Source organism: Cyclopterus lumpus, chromosome 11, assembly GCF_009769545.1.
Source record: "Cyclopterus lumpus isolate fCycLum1 chromosome 11, fCycLum1.pri, whole genome shotgun sequence".
Lineage (NCBI taxonomy): Eukaryota > Metazoa > Chordata > Actinopteri > Perciformes > Cyclopteridae > Cyclopterus > Cyclopterus lumpus.
The window spans coordinates 8,503,381-8,524,321 of NC_046976.1; the positions used below are offsets into that span (position 1 = coordinate 8,503,381).

Sequence of the window (20,941 nt, forward strand, 5' to 3'; positions counted from 1 at the left end):
GAAAAATGCAAGCTCAAAGGAAAAAGCTTGAGCTGGACAACCAGCCTGCTGGTTTCCTGTCTCCCTCTGCTCCTGCCTCCCCCTCTCCCAATCTGTATGTCTCCTTCTTCCTCCTCCCTAACCCCTTATCTGTCTGAACAGTTTCATAGTTGTATCAATCAAGTTCAAACAATAAGACCGTAGTTGGTCCCTGTTCTCCCATCTACTTCATGGTGTATGGCTTGTAATACCCCTTCTATGCCTCTCTCTCTGTCTCTCTCCATCTCCCTCCTGAGTGTGTGTGTAGGTGTGTTTGTGTGTGTAGGTGTGTTTGTTTGTGTATTTGTATGTGCAGGTGTTTATATACACCCTTGTGCATATGTCTTAGGTACAGAACTGTAAATGCATCTAAAGGGAATTATGTGATTAACCATAAAACACTCTGACATTGTCTCCCTCCCTTTCTCGGGGGTGTTTGATTCAACTGAGAGTGCAGTTAAAATATCTTTTTACAGCCACGATCATGCTTGGCAATATGTAATATAAAAAACTATAGGCTTAAGGACCTCCCCATATGTGTGCGTAACATTTTAGAACAGGCTATGACATTGCATCATCACAATGCAAGTTTATTTGACAGTGTATTGTAATGGTAGATGCAGCGTGTGGACTTGGGGGCTCAGAGTAGTCTCTCGATCGGACGCATCACTGAGCAATAACTGGGTATATTATACGTTTGGGTCCCGGTCGAGTTAGGGGGCGAAATGCATAGTTAAACAGTTTAGTGCAATTAATTCAAGAAATGATGTGCTTAATTCTTCTCCTTTTCTAATTTTTTTTTCTCTCTTCCTCTGCAGAACTCCACAGTACATCCTGTGGAAACCCTGGTGTCCCACCAAAAGCAGTGCTGAGTGGTGGCGGCCGCTTTGCTGTGGGAGACCATGTGCGGTACAGCTGTGTCCCTGGTTACGTCTTAGACGGCCATGCAACCCTCACCTGCATCACCAACGCTGGGAACAGCGCGGTTTGGGACTTCCCTGCTCCCATTTGTCGAGGTATGGACGACGATATATTTTATACATGTGTGTGTATGTTTATGCACACGACTGTGTATGAAGAGGTTTCATTCTGAAGTAAAAATTAATTAATAAATCTGAAATTGGAATAGGCTCCAGTTCTAGCAATTAGTCAACTTTTTTGTCAACACGATATTATAGTAATGCTCTCTATATCTTGCTTTGGAAGAAAACCCTTCATATCATTTCTGTGTATGTGTGTCGGTGAGAGAGACAGAACGACGGACAGGCTGAGTGTGTGTGTGTGTGTGTGTGTGTGTGTGTGTGTGTTGTTATGCCATACTTTATAATCAAAAGATGTGTGTGGGAGAGAGGCAAATATGCATAATGCACTGTAGGGTAGGTGCTGATGGTGTGCGTACTATTGTTTTGTATGCTATGACACACTACAGTGCGTATGCTGAAGAAGAACTTATTATGGAGCCCACTAGACCATGTTGTGTAGGTGGATGTAAATATAGCAACTTGTATCTGTACGAGTACAGTCTTGCACATCTCTCTTTAAGAATAGGTTTGAAGAAACCATATTCAAATGAAAAAATCTTGTTGAATGGATTCGGCTGTCATATACTTACATTAAATTTGACAGCCTAATTAGCTGCTTTTCATGGTTTACTGTATATCTCTCTTTGTGGCTATCTTGAGTGGATGCCAGGAGATGGGCTTGTTTAGTCACATGATCCGGGTGTTGCTTTATAAACATGAGCATTTTAAAACAGCTGTTACCAAGTAGGTGAGTGGCCAGATGTCAGCTGCATGAGCACCCTGGTGTCTGAGGGATTGCCAGACAATGGAACTGATTGGTGGTTTAAGGTGTCAGCGCTAACACTGGATCCGCATGTAAAGAAGAATCCGTTTGACAACCTTAATACATTGTGGTCCTGATCCCAATGCGCTAATAGGTCACCGCAATTGAAAAGCCTTAAGGAATTCTGAGGTGAACAAACAACATTGTTTTACACCTTTTCTAATGTCTCTGCCCTGAGACGCTTGGTTGCTGGGACCCTTCCCAGGAGCAAGATGTCGGATTCATAGTACTGAACATTCAGTCCTGACTTTCAGTACTTGATATGTGTACTCCTCTGTGATGCAACAATGAGTGATAAGCAAGAGAGATGCCAATAATCACTACAAAGAAACAAAGGCAAGTGAACGCACACACATTTCTGTAGTCAGTATGTAAATGGGGGATGTGGTAGAGAAGACATTGTGTACTGGCTGGTGCTAACTGGTTCAGATACGTGGATGTCAAGACGCAGAGGTCACAGAGCTCTGTGGATACTAGTCGGGGTTTCATCAACTCGATGCGGAACAATAGATTGGCATTTCTGTGCAACGCTTCCCACGTAGGCTTTCTGTATTTTTAAGAATACTACCCACTTAAATACAAATCAAATCAAATAAGAGCGGAACAAAGGGTGTGATTAATCCAGGAAAGTAGCGAGAGGTTCCACCAAGGTTGTGATGCCAATAAAGACAAAGATAGAGCCATGTTTTCATCTGGTATGAGGCCAGAGATTTTTTTTTTTTTACAATATCGAAATATTTTTCATTGCTGTCAATAAGCTGAGGCAACACCTGGTTGACCATACCTAAGATTGTCTACTTTATTATATGCTGTAAGCAATGCTCAGATGTGTCTGTTAGGTCCTCACCCAGGTGCTGCTCAAGCGTTGAGGGTGAGCCCAGTGTGCCTGAGTCCGCCCACTTGTACAAGTGGCCTGTCCTTAATGACAGGGAGAACATGCATTTTCTTACCTATTATTTTTAATCTTAAGAATTTACATTTAAATACACAGTGAAAACAAAAACAAAAAAACCTTTCTGACAACATTTGTTACGTGACTAGCATTTGTCAAGTCTGGAACAATCTCAAGAGGCCATTGACATTGTGATTGGTTCGCCCAGCATTTTATGTTGATTATAAACAACAGTTTCCAGCTGTGAAGTATGTCTCTATCAACGGTCTAAAATGTGGATTAATTCACTGCCTAATGTGATTGAACTGCAAATGCATTTTGCTATTGAGAGAAGAACCTAGAAAACAATTTCTGCAAGATGGGAGTTAGACAGATAAAGTCTCCTGCCTGACTTGATTGTCTCTAATTTGCCTGGAAAATACAGCCCGTTACTGTTGAGACAAGTTTATGAAGTGCTCCGCTCTCTCTCTTGATAAAAGTAAATCTTGCTCACGCAACAGTCGTTCTCTCTCTCCCTGCAATCATGCAATCAACGTAATCATCCAGCCAGATCATCCAAACAAGATGCTATTTAGTGAAATAGGATTAAAATGACAGTGTTCTAAACAAATGGATGTATTGTTCCACAGAATGCACGGCAAAAAATAAACCCCATAGAAACAGTAGGATACGATGTTTCATTATTGCACGCTTTTGAGCAATATGCCACTGTTATGGCTAAGTGATCTGGGGGAAGTGCATATGTTTCAGAAAAATGTGTTTACCTGATAGGTACGTGCTTTGTTTTCATGACATAACTTAGCTAATGCTTTAATTTAACTTCAGTGCACAAAGCAGACAGCTGCGGTAGTGCTGCTTTAAAAAAAAATATATATAATAATGTTCATATTCAAGGATCGCTTTTTATATATACGTATGTATTCAAATGTAGAATATTCTTTGATTGTCTATAATGACCACCGATAAGTCACATGACACTTTGGTTGGGATCATTCTCAAATTTGAATACATGAAACTCAGAAGAACTGATAGCGTATCTTTGATGACAATGTGTTGGAAAAAGTGCTGAAATCCAGCGTATGGGTAACAACTAGAGGATTGCATTACTGCACAATGAACAAGTGGGAACGGAATGCTAAATTGACACAATTTGCCTCACTGTGAATCTATGGATTCTCATATTGAATGTATATATACTGCATGTGCACTTTTCCCATAAGCCGTGCCTTTTCGTGGACAACCAAAACCGGTCTAATACATGCGTGCTGAATCGTTGCACGACATACCTCACTGTGCAATGAACTGTAATTTGGGTCTAGGGAAAAAACGAGGGGAAAGAAGAGGGGGGGGGATAAGGGAGGAAATGGCAACTTGTCACTGCTGGATTAGCAATGTCTCTGTCACTCTGTCAGGAAGGCTAAGAGGAGCTAAGCTACTAATGCGTTCACACCAACTCAGCGACACACACGTACACAACTATTCACATTCCCCCACACAAACACGCACCATGCACACAAAGAGTTGTACACGTGCATGTTCCTTTGTGTGTGTGCGCGCTTGTGTACGTGTGTGTGTGTGTGCGTGTGCGTACGTGTTTGTGAGCGGTGACACCTAGAGGCATTCATACCAGCCGTAATAGCTTTCTATCAATTATTCAGACTTGCAATCAAATGAATTGAAATGCAGTGCTTTTAGCAGTATCACAGGTAATGTGCTCTCTCACTCTCTCTCTCTCTCTCTCTCTCTCTCTCTCTCTCTGTGCATACATGTTCAATCTTGTCTCTTCATTCTTGCAATTACATAAATGTAAACCTAGGCACATATCGACATGTACTGGTATGTACACTCAGTTTAAATTATGATGCATTCATCGTGAATATCACTCACTGAACATGATAAACTGCTGCTCCTTTCAACTCTGTATTCACATTGATCATTCAGTTTTTCGACCAAAGTATGCTATCCATTGACCACATTTTTTATAGACATTGTGCCATAGAATATAGGTGCACACTGTGTTAAGTGTATATTCACTCCAACAATATCCTGGTTCAGTTCACTGTACGCTTCTTTGTAGAAACTACTTTGTTGTCTCTGTTTGAGTTTCTCTCCCATGGATACTCATGGGAATATAAAGTATCTGTAGGTGTAAATATGAATGTTACGGTTTCATTATTCCCTGCCTTTTAGTTGGAGCCCCACTATGGAACAGACTATATACCACAACACACAATATAATGCAATCTAATTTATCAATGAGACTACAGATTAGTTCACAGTATTACCATAGAGATGAGAACACACTTCTTTGACATGGTTTAAAAAAATAACGTAGTAGTTGTTGCATTGTGTTGGATTCCATTACGTTGAGCAGGTTTTTTATAAACTTTGTAGATAACGTCTGATATATATTTGAGACCCCGAAATTGGAACGCGTCCTCGCCTGACGACACTTTGTCCTGGATCACTACAACTGTGTGCTTTATATATTTTTATTTTCCTAAGTACCTAGAAGTGATACTTTGTATTAGTTAGCGATTAGCTCAAATTTGAATTATTATTCAACTCGCTCCTTGAGACTGTAGCCGATTGCACACAAGGCATATCATTAGTTGGCGAAATTCTTAAGTGCTTGTGAAAAATGTTTAATTGCAAAATACATGGACATATAAATTAGTGGTCTTAATGTTCTTGTTTTGCTTTGGCATGTGACCATGATGAAAGTGCGATAATGGCCACAGCATCGTTCATTAATCCTGAGCAAAATATAGGTATCACCGCAGAAATTCAGAACTATTTTATGAAGGCAGAGCTGTGAGTGCTGAAGTTCTCTGGGAAAAGTTTGCTCTCAGGGATTTGTGCCAAAAAGCCCATTCTGCTCAGAGTGAAAACATCACCCATGTGAGAAAAGATGCCCCTTCACAGATTATAGGAAGTTGTCCAATTTAGCACGAGCAGCTAGAGTAGAAACAGGCAGAGTTTAGAAGTGTTCATTTAGTAGACAGATCATTGGAATGGGTTTGGAACCATTGTTGATGTGGCCAACAGATCCGTTGAGCAACTGTATGGGAGGTTGAGGGAAACAAATAAACTAGACTTGACTTGAGGTGTAAATGTAGCAACAGCAGAAGCAATCTTAAAAAACACCATTTTAAATTAGACTAGTATCAGATGGGTTCTATTTCAGCACATTGATATTATAACCAGATGGTGTTATATAGAGCTAAATATAATAGAGAAACAAACTGTGCAGCCACAGTATGCCACACAGATGTTGTTGCAAAAGCATAAGAGGTATATTAGTATGTGTTTTGGTGAGATCCTTTATGGATCTGTGTGTTTATGTGTGAATGTCAGTATGTGTGCTTCTGCTAAGTTGGTGCAGAATTATTTACAGGACCAAAACACCCTTCAGCATTCAAGTCATCCTATTCACACACATACACACACATGAGCATAGTTGGCCCTGAGGAAATTTCATCATGATCTCACAGATAAAGAATATTCGTATGAATATTCATGGATTGGGTGAATGTGTCTGCGAGTGTGGTGGGGTGGGGATGACCCGAGTAAAAGAGAGCAAGGCAGAGATAAACTCAGATGGAGCATCAATGAATACAGTCTGCATACATATATATGTTTTAAGGAAGGGAGCTGAAAATATGGAAAATTCTGAGAAAATGTGATTGACCCAGAGCATGTTTGTGTATGTGCTATGCAGGTGCATTCATGCACTCTTACTAGCTGAGTATACAATAAACCCAAATGGATTCCTGCACAATATCTTCAAGTCACATTAAAACCATTTTGAGGAGAGAGAGAGAGAGAGAGAGAGAGAGAGAGAGAAGAACAGAGGGGGCAAGAAAAGGTGGAAGAGCTAGAAGAAGAGGAAGTAGAGGGTTATTGTTGAAATTGAAAAAGTAATAATGTGCTTTGACACAACTCGAAATTAGACTCGCTGAGAAACGGAAATGAAAAGAGCGTGTGTGTGTGCGTGTGTGTGTGTGTGTGCGTGTGGTTGGTTATGCGTGTCTCTGACTGTGTAGTCAGCATAGCAGGACTTAGGCTGCTTCTGCTGGTGGCATGTTGTTGTGTGTTCACAAGGGTGTGCGCATTATTGGTTGAGCTCTTACTACTAATTGTGCTGCAGTCTGATCAGTCAACACTCACATGTTCTACCTCTGGTGAGCAGTAACTCTGCGGTCATACTCTGTCACAAACAAAGGCCATGCTGTGGCAGAAATAAACCTTATGGTGTGCTCAGATAACACGTGCAGTGAATTCTATGGCACAGAGTAACGGAAATACACGAGTAGGCACAAACCGTCAAGGATTAAGGCAGAGAAACATTCACGTGACTCACCTCCACGAACACATAATGAAACAAGCAAACTATGTGTACGTTTTGAGTCCAAATCAATGCTGTCACTCACACAGACACAGACACACACACACACACACACACACACACTCACACACACACACACACACACACACACACACACACACACAGTCAGATATGCATTTTCAGCTAGCTACAGGCTAATGTGTGTACTTTTGCTGCATTGGCTATTTGTGCTGGATTAAACAGACTGCAAATCACTCCATATTTTCACAAATGAAGCCAGGCTGAGATTCACTTCACATTCAGCATCAACGTCCCTTTAGTTATAGGTTGCTAAAAACACGGTATGAATGCTAATTAGGGAGTCTGATTAGCTAGTTGCATCGTCAAAACGTGCAAATGCTCGTGCATTCATGTATTTTAATACGGGTAAAATCATATTATTAATAGTATATTACAATACATAACACATAAGTCATAGTATATCAGAATAAGGTATTACGTAATGTCTTTGATCTAACACAGTGACAAATAAGCCTTAAACATTTATACTATTTTATCATTTTTGGCAATAGTTGTAATTCCCGAAGATTACATTTTTGATGTGGTTCACAGTAGGAAGTTGACTCTATGGTTTTATATTGTAAAGATAAACAGGGGTTTGCTTTGAAATTTGCAGCAAAATGTCTTTTCACAGTCCTGGAAATCAGCATTTTGGAAAATCTCAACAGAGGCTGTTTCATAACTATCAGATATTAAACTCTTAGGGATTTAAAAACTGCATCACCTGGTGCATTGCCCTTTTCATTTTAAAACACAGAACACCTAAACCTTGTGCAAAGCATGTGATATTAGATTCTACAATTTCCACTATTTACACAACATAAATGTATTGGAGATGTTTGCTCATTCTGCCAGAATCAGTACCTTCAACTCTGCTGAAGTTGGTTGTTTGACTTCCACATAAACTTCCTACGACTTTCACAATTCACCTCTGTTAGTGTCTGTGTGTATGTGTGTGTGAGTGTGTGTGTGTGTGTGTGTGTGACAGAGTGTGACTGACTGCTTCTGACAGTGTGCATTACTGTCTATGTATGTGGCTGTGTGTGTGTGTGTGTGTGTGTGTGTGTGTGCGTGCGTGCGTGCGTGCGTGCGTGCGTGCGTGCGTGCGTGCATGTGTGCGTGTATACGTATGTGTGTGTTTAGCCCAAGGCTGAGTATAATTGTTGCTTGATGAAATGGTGAGATTGTCACGGTGGTATTGTAATCATCATGACAGTTTTAGTTTCCATGTTGCATCTTTTTATTATTTCTTGCTCTCTCTTTCTCTCTCCCTCTATTTATTTCACCTCTTCCAGCTGTTACAGTGGAATGAGCGCTGATGCAAATCCTGAGCTCTTCTTTCATCAAGGAAATTAGTGGAACAAAATGTAACAGTGTACAACTAAGGCTTTTTCCTTCAGTCTTTTAATCTTAGGATAGTCCTGGTTGCCAATATGGAGTCACTGTGATTTCAGCATCTGATGAAAATATGATGTTTTTTTCAAAAAAGTTGAGCGATAATCTATATACTGAGCAACTCCATCTGCTGAAGAAGGCCATGAGCGCGTATGGAAGCTGTGGAAAGGAAGGAAGACCTTGTTGAGGGAATTATTTAGTTTGAGAGGTGATCGCAGTCAGAAAATACAACAAATAGTGATGGCATGTGGGCATTTGATCATTTTCTCTCTCTTCTGTATTTTATCAGTTTTAGTCTATGTTATTTGATGCATCAGATACCCTCACGAAAAAAGAGTAGGAAGGAAGGACACTGATGCCAATTGCGCTTGTGCATGGGCCAAATATCTTTCTCCACTTGCCACCAGGAATGAGAAAAACCAAGACAGGTCATATAGGATGACCTTATCTCATTAGTATCATCCATCAAGGGTTGCGGCTGTATAATTATGCTGTGAAATACATCTGTTTTAGTCAGCTTGTCAAAATGGTGATGATTTTCCTCAGCCTTGTGAATTTCCCCTTAATTACAAAAAACTCTTGACACCAGTATATTAAATAGCTTTGTATGTGAAGCACCTGCTCCTTATTCCTGTCAATTCAGCTAATTATTTCATGGCACATCTATTTATCAGCACATTGCAAAATAATGTATTTTTCTAATGTGCTTTACAAAACATAACAAACCCAAATTATCTTTGAACTAATGATATGCTCGTTAGCTCAACCATTGCCAAACGACTGTATTTACTATGAACATTTAGATGGTGGAAAAAAATCAGACTTTTATCAATGGTCAAAGTTGGGAAATTTTAAAGGAAAATGCTAAAAATTAGTTTTTAAACATTACATATGTGTATGTATCTTTGCTATTCAACTTGGTATGAGTCCAAAGATCCCATATGCTTGATTGTGTTTCTTGTAGTTTCTGGGATACAGACAATTTATTGCCATAAAATATTTAATGTTAAGGCCACAGGACCACTTGGTTGGTTGATTAGTTTCAATGCGCTGCAATGCATTATCAGGAAGTATGCTGTTTGAGTCTTTTCATGTCAAGTAACAGATGTTATCTAACAACACCTTTCTGTGAAGATTAATGATGAGAAGAAAACATTAAATAAAAGAAAAAGTGCTACCTCAAAAGGTGGGTAAAATGCATCGGAAAACAAAACAAAAGTAATATAACCTTGTTCCTTCATAAATTAATACTTTTACAGAATTTGAGTAATCAAAAATGAGAAAATTATTGAAAAAGAAAGTCATTTTAATGCATTTACACAACTCCGATTGAATCATCACAGAGACAACAACAACAACCTCTCAAATGACTCCCAAGGGGGATAAAACCAACTAGACAAATGCTTTCTTCATGACGTGTATACTATGACTCGAGCAAGTGTGTTTCCCTTCTCCTTCTCCTTCTCCCCTCGCCCTCCCCCTCCCTCCACCTGTCTATTTCTTTCACACACATACACACACCTCGTCCAGCTTCTCTATGGTCTAGTTATTAACTTGCTAATGGCTCCCTGTGGATGTAAAGCTCTGCTGATCCAAGCAACTGGAGACATACACAGATGGGAACCACCAAACATACATATGCGTGCACACACACACACACACACACACACACACGCACACACACACGCACACACGCACACACACACGCACACACACTCACACAGTACCTGCCTTGGTGGAGAGTAAGATAATGTAGGACCATATGTTCCCACCAGTGCAAAAAAAGACATGTTTAATAATTAATACGCTGCCCTACCTGTCACCACACTCTCTTTCTCACACACACGTACGCACACACACACACACACACACTAATATGCAGATCCTTTTTGTCCATACTGCTAATTCCACTCTGTAGAGTATAGGGGGACCACCAAATGATATGCTACTAAACTATTCAAACTATGTTTGAATATTTGACTCTATAAAAGATAAACTGGGCATGGTTGGTACTTTTGATTGTTTACACAGTTAAAAAAATAGTTATTTTAATGAAGATTGATCGATTCATTTTTATTTAGTTTTCAATGTGTTGAATGTTTGAATTATTCATTTGCCACTAATTCATTTCGATTTAATAGGTGAACTAGTTTTTCTTTTGGATAGCACATTTCCTAAAGCATTTTATTAACAGGAAAAAAAAAGATCAGTATGATGCACTGATGACAACTTTTTGTTGAACGGAAGGGAACTAAATAGTTGACAAAAACTGGCTGAATCTTATGAAGAGTTACTTTTTGTCATGACTGTTGAGTTCTTTTTGTAATGTGGCAGGGCATTACAACGCTTCAGTTGTTTATAACATAACAATGCATTATTTCAAATAATATTCAAAACTTAACGTTCATCGTAATGAAACTCTCCCTCTCTCTCCACACCTCTCTTTCTCCCCTTCTCTCAGATCAATGTACCAGCCTTGTAGTGACACTTGAAGTACTCTTATCTCCTCTCTGCAGACCTGCTCAATTCTTACCACCTCTCTCCTCCCCTCCCTACTCTGTCCCCTCTTTTCCTTTTCTGTCTTGTCCTCACTCCTTCCTTGCTCTGCACACACTGTACCTCTCTTCTCCTCTCATTACATTGATGCTGATGATGGGTGCTGTCTAAACTTTGGTTAACAATGACATATGAGGTTGCTGTTGCAGCTCATCTATAAGTACACTGCACTGCTCACGTTTTCACATCAAGCCGGATACGAGTGCTCTTGACCTTGCTCTTCGTCCCCTCTCGCTCTCTCTCAGCACACACAGATGTGTTATATTGCGTGAAACCCTCCTCTGTGACCTTTAGTGCTTTCCAGGTTAAATGTGTCGTAAAACTCTACATAATTCGTTATATGCAGAGTAGCTTGCATGACCTCAAGGCTGCGGTAATAATGCTCTAAACTGCTACTCAATGGGGTAACAGAATAGCATTGCATCGCAGCTTATGGTGTCATTTCAATTTAAAGGCCCATTTAAAGTCTGCCCACAGCCGCTTCTCCTTTGTGTGTATTCAGTGAGAGGGTACAGCATTACAGACAACTTTCTAAGCAAAACATAGTGAAGGGAGAGTTGAGAGAAAACCAATTACATTTTTTCCATGAACGGCATGTGGCAGGCGAAATACTTCGAAACCTTTTTAATATTGAACACATACTTTTTTTTAAATTTTTTTAATCAAGGCTTTTGATGGAACCTCAGAGCATTTGGTACAATTTCTCAAAGTATTTACAATTTACAAAGTGAAGACACACTTTTACACGGCAATGATTTGTTAAATCACCTTTTGTTCTATTTATCCAGCTGGAACTAAACACAACTGAAGCTTAACTGCACTGATTCATCCAGACATTGGATCACCAGGCTGACAAACACCATAAAGATCTGCAGATTCAACACATTATTTATTCATCAAAAATCAAGTACTGCCGGTTGTAAGCATCAGTGCTGCAAACTTACACAGCATCAGCGGCTGGTTATGTGAGCAGCGAATTTATGGTTATTTATTTAACTCTACACCAACACAAATGCTTCAGAATGTCCTAACATAGCAACAACAACAAAGATTGGAGCAAAGCTTCCTCTTACAGTTTCACACAGCCATCTATGAGGGTGTAGGCAGCTCATCTTAACTGTTTGGTGCGGACAGTCATGCTGCGTGACTCTGTGCAGCAGCGCATGGTCAATAAATGATCCCAGTTTATTGACTCCCCCCGTCCCTATATCACAAATGCACAAGCAAAAGATGAACAGAAAATAAAATCTCTGCCCATCCTCTCTTACAGATAATGCCCTCTAGGACGCACTATGGGTCTCTCTGTCAGACCATTGTGTTTAAAAAAACGTTATGTTGCCTGTGAATGTTGTCTGGTGGTCATTCTATTCTATTCTCCAAACCGCTCATCGTGTCCAGGGTCGCGTGGGCGCTGGCGCCGATCCCAGCTGACATCGGGCAAAGGCGGGGTTCACCTTGACAGGTCGCCAGTTAGTCACATTGCACATATAGAGACAGACAACCACTCATGCTCACATTCACACCTACGGGAAATTTAGAGTCCAATTAACCTGAGCTGCATGTCTTTGGTCTGTGGGAGTAAGCCGGAGAGAACCCATTCTGCCCTCTTGCTGTGAGGTCACCGTTCATGTCATGCGTGTAGCCACTGAGAGACGGGACCCAAACACCGACAGCATGTTTGGAATAAAGAAACTTTATTCTTCCTAAAATCGCCAAATTACTTAAATCGAGGAATCAAACGGCGCGGCAGAAGCAGTACGGGGGCGGGCCGGAGGACGGCCACCAGGCGGACGGTCATGCTCCGGGGGATGGGCAGAAGGACGGCCACTAGGCGGGCTCTGGAGCAGCAGGGGGCGCCAAAGGGGCCCCGAGTTCTGAAGCCGGAAGCGGCCCGGGCGGCGACGGCACACGGCACACGGGGAGCTGGAGTCGGTACAGGGAAGGTGCAGGTGATTGGACACAGGAGGAAACAATCAGGGACAGGGCAGACAATCACAGGGACAGGAAGTGCAGAGAAACTGAGGACACGAGAGACGAGGACTTCAAAATAAAACAGGAAACAAGACACAAAAACCCAAGATCCTGACAATTCTATCCACTTCACCACATGTAGCCCGTCCTGTCGTCATCGTGTGTGTTTAATGTGATGTTGATACCTGTCTGTGTTTGCTGGTACTCATACTGCTATATTGAAATTACCCATCATGCAAAATCTAACTCTACCGACCTCAGTAGTGTGGTGATTAATAAGTTATTACTTGATTGCGTGATTGATTGATTGCTTGATTGATTGCTTGATTGATTCCTTTATTGCTTGAGTGATTGCTTGATTGAATGATTGATTGCTTGATTGATGCTTGATTGACAGCAGTAGCACACCTGTTGGACTGTTCATTACCGTTAAACTCATGTAATTCTGCAAAAGGTACCAGGTAGCTGATATGTTTCAATATATTAGTTTTAGTGAGTGATATACAATGATTGTTGTATTTTCACACTAGAGAAACATAATTTGCCGTGAGCATAATAAGTATGCCTTTGCACTTCCTGCTCATTAATGTAACTATACTGTGTTTTGCCAACATGAGAGCTCCAGCACAAGCCACAACAATAACAATTCACCTAAGTGTCGTACCTTCTGCTATTTACAATTTAGTTGCATGCCTTAAGTTATTGGTCCCCATGGACAAAGTTACAGAACTTAAACTCAAAACGTAGCCTTTTATAGTAAAAAACAAAAGAATAAAGGGTGCTGTTGGTCCAGCAGGTTGCTCCGCTTTGTTGAAAGTGGAGATTTTTCTCTCAGGATGAACATTTTCAAAATGATGACAATTGCACATTTGAATTAAGACACAAAATACCACAAGTTTTACCAAATAACAAGCAGATATTTTATTTAGTTATCAGCACAGACGTCGCACCTTAGCAGCTGCTTCACGCCCCCCCCCCCCCCCCCCCCTGTGGAAATAATTTAAATAACAAATGTCCCTGTTTTACAGTTTCTTCGATGTTTTGCTTTTTTGGAAATATTTTCCTTCATTAAAATCTGTCGATCTAAAAACATGCTGTATGTATTTGTCTCTCTTTCAAATTTAAGAATATTTTATTTTGTTGGATTAATATACTTATATTTCCAATCCATGAATCCCTAATTACCAGCAGAAGGCTTTTGTCAGGTGTACTTTAGTTAACTGCGATGTGATTGGTTTAAAAAGTGTTTACCATGATGGCTTCTTTCCCTTATTAGTCTGCTGACACTGCAACACACACACAATGCACTGCACACCACAAGCATCCAGACACTCTCATATGCATGCATACACATACAGAGTACAACACACACACACACACACACACAGCGACACAAACCTTTCTTTCATGCTCTAACACACTCACACAAACTCACACACACACACACAGCATAGTGGCAGTGCTGTAGTCAGCAGGGCCTCATTTAGCCACTAAACGATTTAGGATGTTCACAATGCGTGTGCGTGTCTGTGTGTGTGGGAAGGCTTGTGGCCAACAGTGCCATGGATTTTAAGGACAGCAGGTTTCTCCTCCTATTTCCATTCCTTTCTGCCTCTCTTGCGGTATCAACTGTCTGGTCCTTCAATTTCACTATGGAATACCTTTTTGTCAAAACGGACTTATTATATCTTTGAATTTGGAAAGGGCCTGTGCAATTTTTGTATTTGATACTGGTGTTGACAAATCACAAGAAACATTGTCAATCAATTCCCCTCCTCCTGTGTCTCTGAGAGACTCCACCCAAACCATAGTCTTGACCCTCCGCATTATCTATCTACACATCTATCTTACTATATATCTAACGTTATCTCCTGACCAGTGAAATGTTGGCCACATTCTTAATTTGCAGTTTGGCTGTATCTGCATTTATTTTCTTCAAAGGTCAAATACATGAGGATTGTTATTTGGGAGTTGCATAAATACAAAATAGGCTTCCTAACGCATGCCTTGTTGCTGTTGTTTGAGAGTCTGTAATGTGGAATTGTATTTTAATCCAGTGGTTTAATCCAACAGTTTGAAGCAGATAGGAGTCCACTTTTGGTGATGAAGAAATGTAATTGTTGAGCTGGAACACAAATGAAGAGTCTAGTCTAGGTACTCACATTTGTAAGTAAAGGGCAGTGTGTGTTTTGATTGTCTGTATATAAGTATGCATGTGTAACCAGGGATTGACGATTAGTCACGGCTGCTTAGTCACATTTATAAGATACACATGGCCGCTGTGACAACCGAAACAGTCTTTCACATGGACAATAGGACAATAAGCATGGCTGCCATGATCACACAAAGATGTTGTTGTATATACAGACAAATTATGTTCTGTTTGTCGTTGAAGTGCAGTGCACACCCCCAAGTTACCGCCCAGGTAAACACTGTTAGCGCTGTCACAACTGCTGTTTGCAGTGTTCATGTCGCTTGCGGGCTGCGCTGCTAGCCGCCGGCTCAATCTTCACTGCATATTTTCTGAAGTCCGAAATGTATAATTACATATTTTGCTAATCTAATTTTCTATATTATCACAAACCATGTAGACATCCAGGGATAAGGGAAGCAACACACTGTCGATGTAGTCAATCAAGCAAGCATGGCCATTTATTGTTTCGAGTCGAAATTACAGAGTTGCTACCTTCATAGGATACCAAAGCATTAGAAAAGGAGTCGAGGGAGGCGAGGAACAAAGGGAAGGGATTCGAGTGGCGCTAAATCATGAAACAAACAAAACACGCTTCCCAACCCATCATATACCCACTGACTCACTGCAGCTGACAACGGTGGAAGGAAATGAAATAAAAACCTATCTCACCTGTCAAAATAAAACACACTCTAGGAACCACTCATAAGACACTCAACGAGACAGGCAAACAACTACGTGTGGAGTCAAAATATAACTAATAATGTCCAAAAAAAAAATCAGAATAAGCCTGCTGCCTCGATGCCGAAGAAACTGCACTATTGTCTCAAATGAATTACCACACACAACGGTCCTGAGCTAACTAGCACCCAAGTAAACGTTCCAACAGAGATGCACCAAGGCGGACTGCTCAGTTTAAATCCCCACTGCCTCGGGGGCTCTTGGGTGATGTATCAGACAGGCTTGTGATTGGTGGTTGGTACCGGTGACAAAGAGGAGAAGATCCAGCCAAAGACACAGGAGACTCGGAGGGCCCTAGGTGTTGGCCAGGGGGGAATCCCTCCAGAGGAACGGGTGGTGTGTTTAGCAGCCTGCTGACAGAGGAAACGACCATCGTAAAACATAACAATAGCCAGAGCTGTCACCTGAAGACCGTAACAGCAGAACTTGTTGTAGCGGCTGTATTCCACAGTGTTGGATAACCTGAACTGAAGGAAGCGTGATTATATTTTCAGTCAGGGAGAAGTGTGAACATTGTGAACATCAAACGCGTGGATTTTAGGAAGTATATAGTTCAATGTCACAGGGGTTATTTGTAGTCAGGTCAAATGTCATGACTCTTGGGCACTTGGAAGCAATTTGTTGTTTCGAGGGGACATTTCTATGAGAATGTGCTTACATGTTAAAAAACACATTATTTTTCTCATATTGTCTGTTTGAATATACCCGGATCCACTCCGTTTCATATCCTAAATACTGTTTATAGATGTACGCATATCACACATGTGTCACTTTGAACATGACATGTTGCTGTCAGCACTCTGACAAACATGCAATTGTGAAAGATAGATATATGTATATGTATATATGAATATTTGCTAAAATTACTGAAATTAAAAAACTACATTCAGATGTGTGTGTGTGTGTGTGTTACAGGCGGACTGTATATGTGAAAATGTTACCATGGGAACAGATCCACCTCCACTACCTCCTAGCAACATGTAGACTGGTTCTGTTGACCATGACTCCCTCGTCCTCTCTCTCTCTCTCTCTCACCCGCCCTCTATTTCTCTTCTTTGCTCTCTTTTCCCCCTGTCTCTCTATGCTTTGACAGGTTAATGCTCAGCTAGTGTGTCTGGCTTATACACACACACAAACACACACTGACATGCACACACACTGCCTGAGGTGATGTGTAACAGGGGATTTCAAGGGGGACAGCAGGATAGACAGTTTAATCTGAGAGAGAGAGAGGGAGGAATGGTAAGAAAGCAAGAGGCAAAGGAAGATACAGAAAGATAGAGAGAGTGGAAGAGAGACAGAAGGGGGTAAAGGTTATGGTCAGGTAATGTCTTTGTGAAACAGAGAAAGGGGAACACTTTATTACTCTTTCACTCCAGAGAGAGGGAGTGAGAGGAAGTGTGTGTTAAGATACAGAGCACGCATTTAGCTTTTATAGACATTTTATTTAGAGTACCGAACAAAGTAATCGTACAAAACACGGCTCAGAGCAGAGGTAATTCATCCGACTTCCAGTTGTAATGCTGTCATTTTAATCGCCTGGGCCCCAGAATAGATACCAGGGAGGTGAACTAAATCTGAATTAATAAAGAAAATGGACACTAAGCACTCCGCTGTTAGTTTGTGTTAGTCAAAGTAAGCTTAAAGGAGAGATAACAATTGCAAGCGGAAAATGATGTATCTGCTGCTTAGATAAGCCTGCATATGTTGGCTATGTTTGTATGCCATCTGTTTATTGGCCCCCTGGTGGTAAAGGGCCCTTTTGCAGCAACCTGCTGTATGACAGTCTATGATGGATCTGACCATGCCAAAGTTAAACGTCTACGTGTGAAAGTGTGTGTGCAGAAGGTTGTGTGTAATTCGAGAACCGTTGGAGTGTGATGGTAAAAACCCTGTGTGTATGTGTGTGTGTGTGTGTGTGTGTGTGTGTGTGTGTGTGTGTGTGTGTGTGTGTGCGTGCGTGCGCATGGTTTCGGGTGCATTAGTGTGCATGTGTGAGCAGGCAGGCGTGTTCATCTGTATTTGTCTGTGCAGATGTGGGTGTATCGGCTTATTCCACGTTCCCTCGGGACATTGCTGATTGACAGCTCTATCCCTGGTTGTCATGGTGATGATGATGGATGTGTTTTGGGTTACCACGGAGACCGCTGTTTAGGCGTTCTATCTGCATGCATGATATCGTTTTAGCATAAAGAGATTTTGTAGCTGACCGAGAGATAGAGAAAAGAAGACACCGAAAAGACAAGAAACAACTTTACTGGCCGACTTTGCTGCATGTATTTGGCTTTACATCCAGGCGCTGAGCATTATATGCACTCCCTAAGGGTCACACGATAAGTGTGATGCATTAAAACAGTGGTTGGCCAAGATGAAGCCGACTTGCAGATATGACAGACGGGCAGACAGTCAGAGAGACAGGCAAGCAAGTGTTCAAAACAGTACACGTCCTCTGATAAAGATGAAAGAGTTGGTACTGTGGAATTATAAAATTTTAACTATCCTCCACCTGCTGAATTTGTAATACCTTTATCTGCAGTTATCTCGAAGTTCTACTTGTTACAATGAAAGCATAGGAAAATATCCGACCCCCATTGGGATCAGAGACATGAGATGTGTTGGAATGCGGTTTCCAAAAACAAAGTTACAAGCAGTCGCCAGGGCTACACTCCTCATGACTTACCAACAAACGGAGACTTGTTTCTTTTTTTTAATTATTTAAAGTGCGGGCGAGAGCGATTTTGGTTTTGGTTCCACGTTTGCCACAGTTTTGAATATTCTAAAGGTTCAATGCAGACTTGTACAGTACCACACACACAGTATGTACAACTTTAAATGTGTTGTTTATCTATGTTTGCTGCAAAAGTGCATAAGCAAAAGCACTGCTGAGGTGAACTTTGACATGTTGCATTGTCCTAAAGAGTGGGGACAATGTGCTCGAAGAAGAAGAAGTATGCTTGAAAAAAGAGGAAATGCCAATGTACACCACACTGACATGAATTAAGTCATTCACAATCATTTCTCAAAACACAAATAGATATATACATTAAGTATAATGTATCATAGCTAACACACACACAGATACATACATATATACACACATATACACACACACAGATACATACTTATACACAGACACACTCCCCGGGGAGACGCCACTACACATGCATGATTTGCTTGTTTCGTCTCAGGACAACTGTTTAGCACGACGACCTTTTACATGTGATGTGAAAACAAAAAAACACATGCACAGAGATGCACACACATATGTAGACATAGTATAGTTTGCCAAATAGACATATGTATGTGTGTTACAGCTGTTTGACACTCCGATATATCCCCACAGATGCACACACACACACAAACACACACGCATCCTCTGTTGTGTGTGTGCTGGTGTGTACCTCAGTAGTCAACATGCATGGCTGTCTCATTCACAATGTAGCAGGCAATCAGGCTGTTCACCTATGCGTGACTCTGAGAAACACGCCCCTTATCACACACACACACATTATTTGACATACAAATACAACTATCTGTGTTTATAAAAGAAATACACTATCGCACATGATTGCGATTGCATTCACGGGTCACAGAAATGCCACCGTTTAGTGCACACAGATATGCCCAGATACACATGATAGTCCATGTTAATGGAAAGCATATTGTATCAAAGCACACACAAACAATATGCTTGTGTAAATGCATGAAATCAGGGTAAATCAATCAATAAGGAAACATTTCCGTGAGAATCAAACATTGTTTGAGTGCTCAGGCTTCCAGACAGCTTGTATCAGGCCAGTCGTCCTTTTTAGTCTCTTTTTGTTCCCTCACTTCTTCTTCCCATGTGAGCGTGGCTTTGTCTTGGTGGAAAGTACTCGGGCCGATCACAACCAAGAATCACATCTCTGTATTTTTAGGCTGAAGAGTGAAACACAATACATGTCTTGGTATTTTCTCTAAAGTGGGCTAAATGATCAGTTTTAAGACAAATGTAAGGTGTCACAAGCACTTGAATTATAACATATATAATTGGATATGATGTGGTGAGGCTATGTTTGAGACAGGACTATTTTAATGCAATAAATTCAACAATATATTATTGCTATTTTCAAAAGGTGTTATTGTGTAATGATGACTTGCCAATCGTGAACATTCCCACAGCCTTAAATGTTGGTCTTGAGGAGCTGCAGCATTTATCATGTCCAAACTAAATCTTACTGAATCTTACACTTTACATTGACTACCACTGTACAATGTGATTTCTCCTTATTTATTTATTTATGTTTTCTTATTTACATCACATGGCCCCTTATTAATGGGAAGCTTAACTGCCTCTCAAGTTACCATGTGTATTATGCTAATGCTTGCTCACTTAAAGGTAAGTCATGTGACATTAAAAACAATATTCTGCACAGCGATGAATGGTTCAAATCTATATGTTAACACAGGTTATACAGACTTACTTTGGATTGGGACACATGGCAGTCTTTTCCCTGCTGATATTGAATGTTTGTGGAATGTTAAACAGACAATAACCACATTCAAGGAAACTAAAAGACATACGGTGCAATAGCTCTACGCTGCTCAGGAAGCTGTACACGTTGTACTGTGTAGGTTGTTTAAGGATGGTGTGAGTATTAACGATATAATATTAAAATGCTCGGCGCAATGTCCAGTTTTGGGGTTTGACAACTTCAATCTCTTCAGGCGATGCATGTTTTAAACACAGAAAAACATGTTGTGAATAAGATATTAGAAGCGTGTTGCATTGCATTTCTCCCAGAGGAGCACTTAAGCTTTATGAATTATTCAACCGCTCACTAACTCACGGACACTCACAAATGCACGGTACCACCAACAGACATGCACATATACACACACACACACACACACACACACACACACGTGCACACGTCTTCATACA

The 20,941-nt window shown here is 40.8% G+C and overlaps 1 protein-coding gene across 1 annotated transcript in view; it reads left to right on the plus strand.

Annotated features, from left to right (window-relative positions):
* Positions 1-20,941, plus strand: part of csmd3b (CUB and Sushi multiple domains 3b) — a 303,941-nt gene that overhangs the window by 120,714 nt on the left and 162,286 nt on the right. The window contains 1 exon segment of the mRNA XM_034544984.1: positions 837-1,034. Within this exon segment, the coding sequence (XP_034400875.1) occupies positions 837-1,034 (198 nt within the window).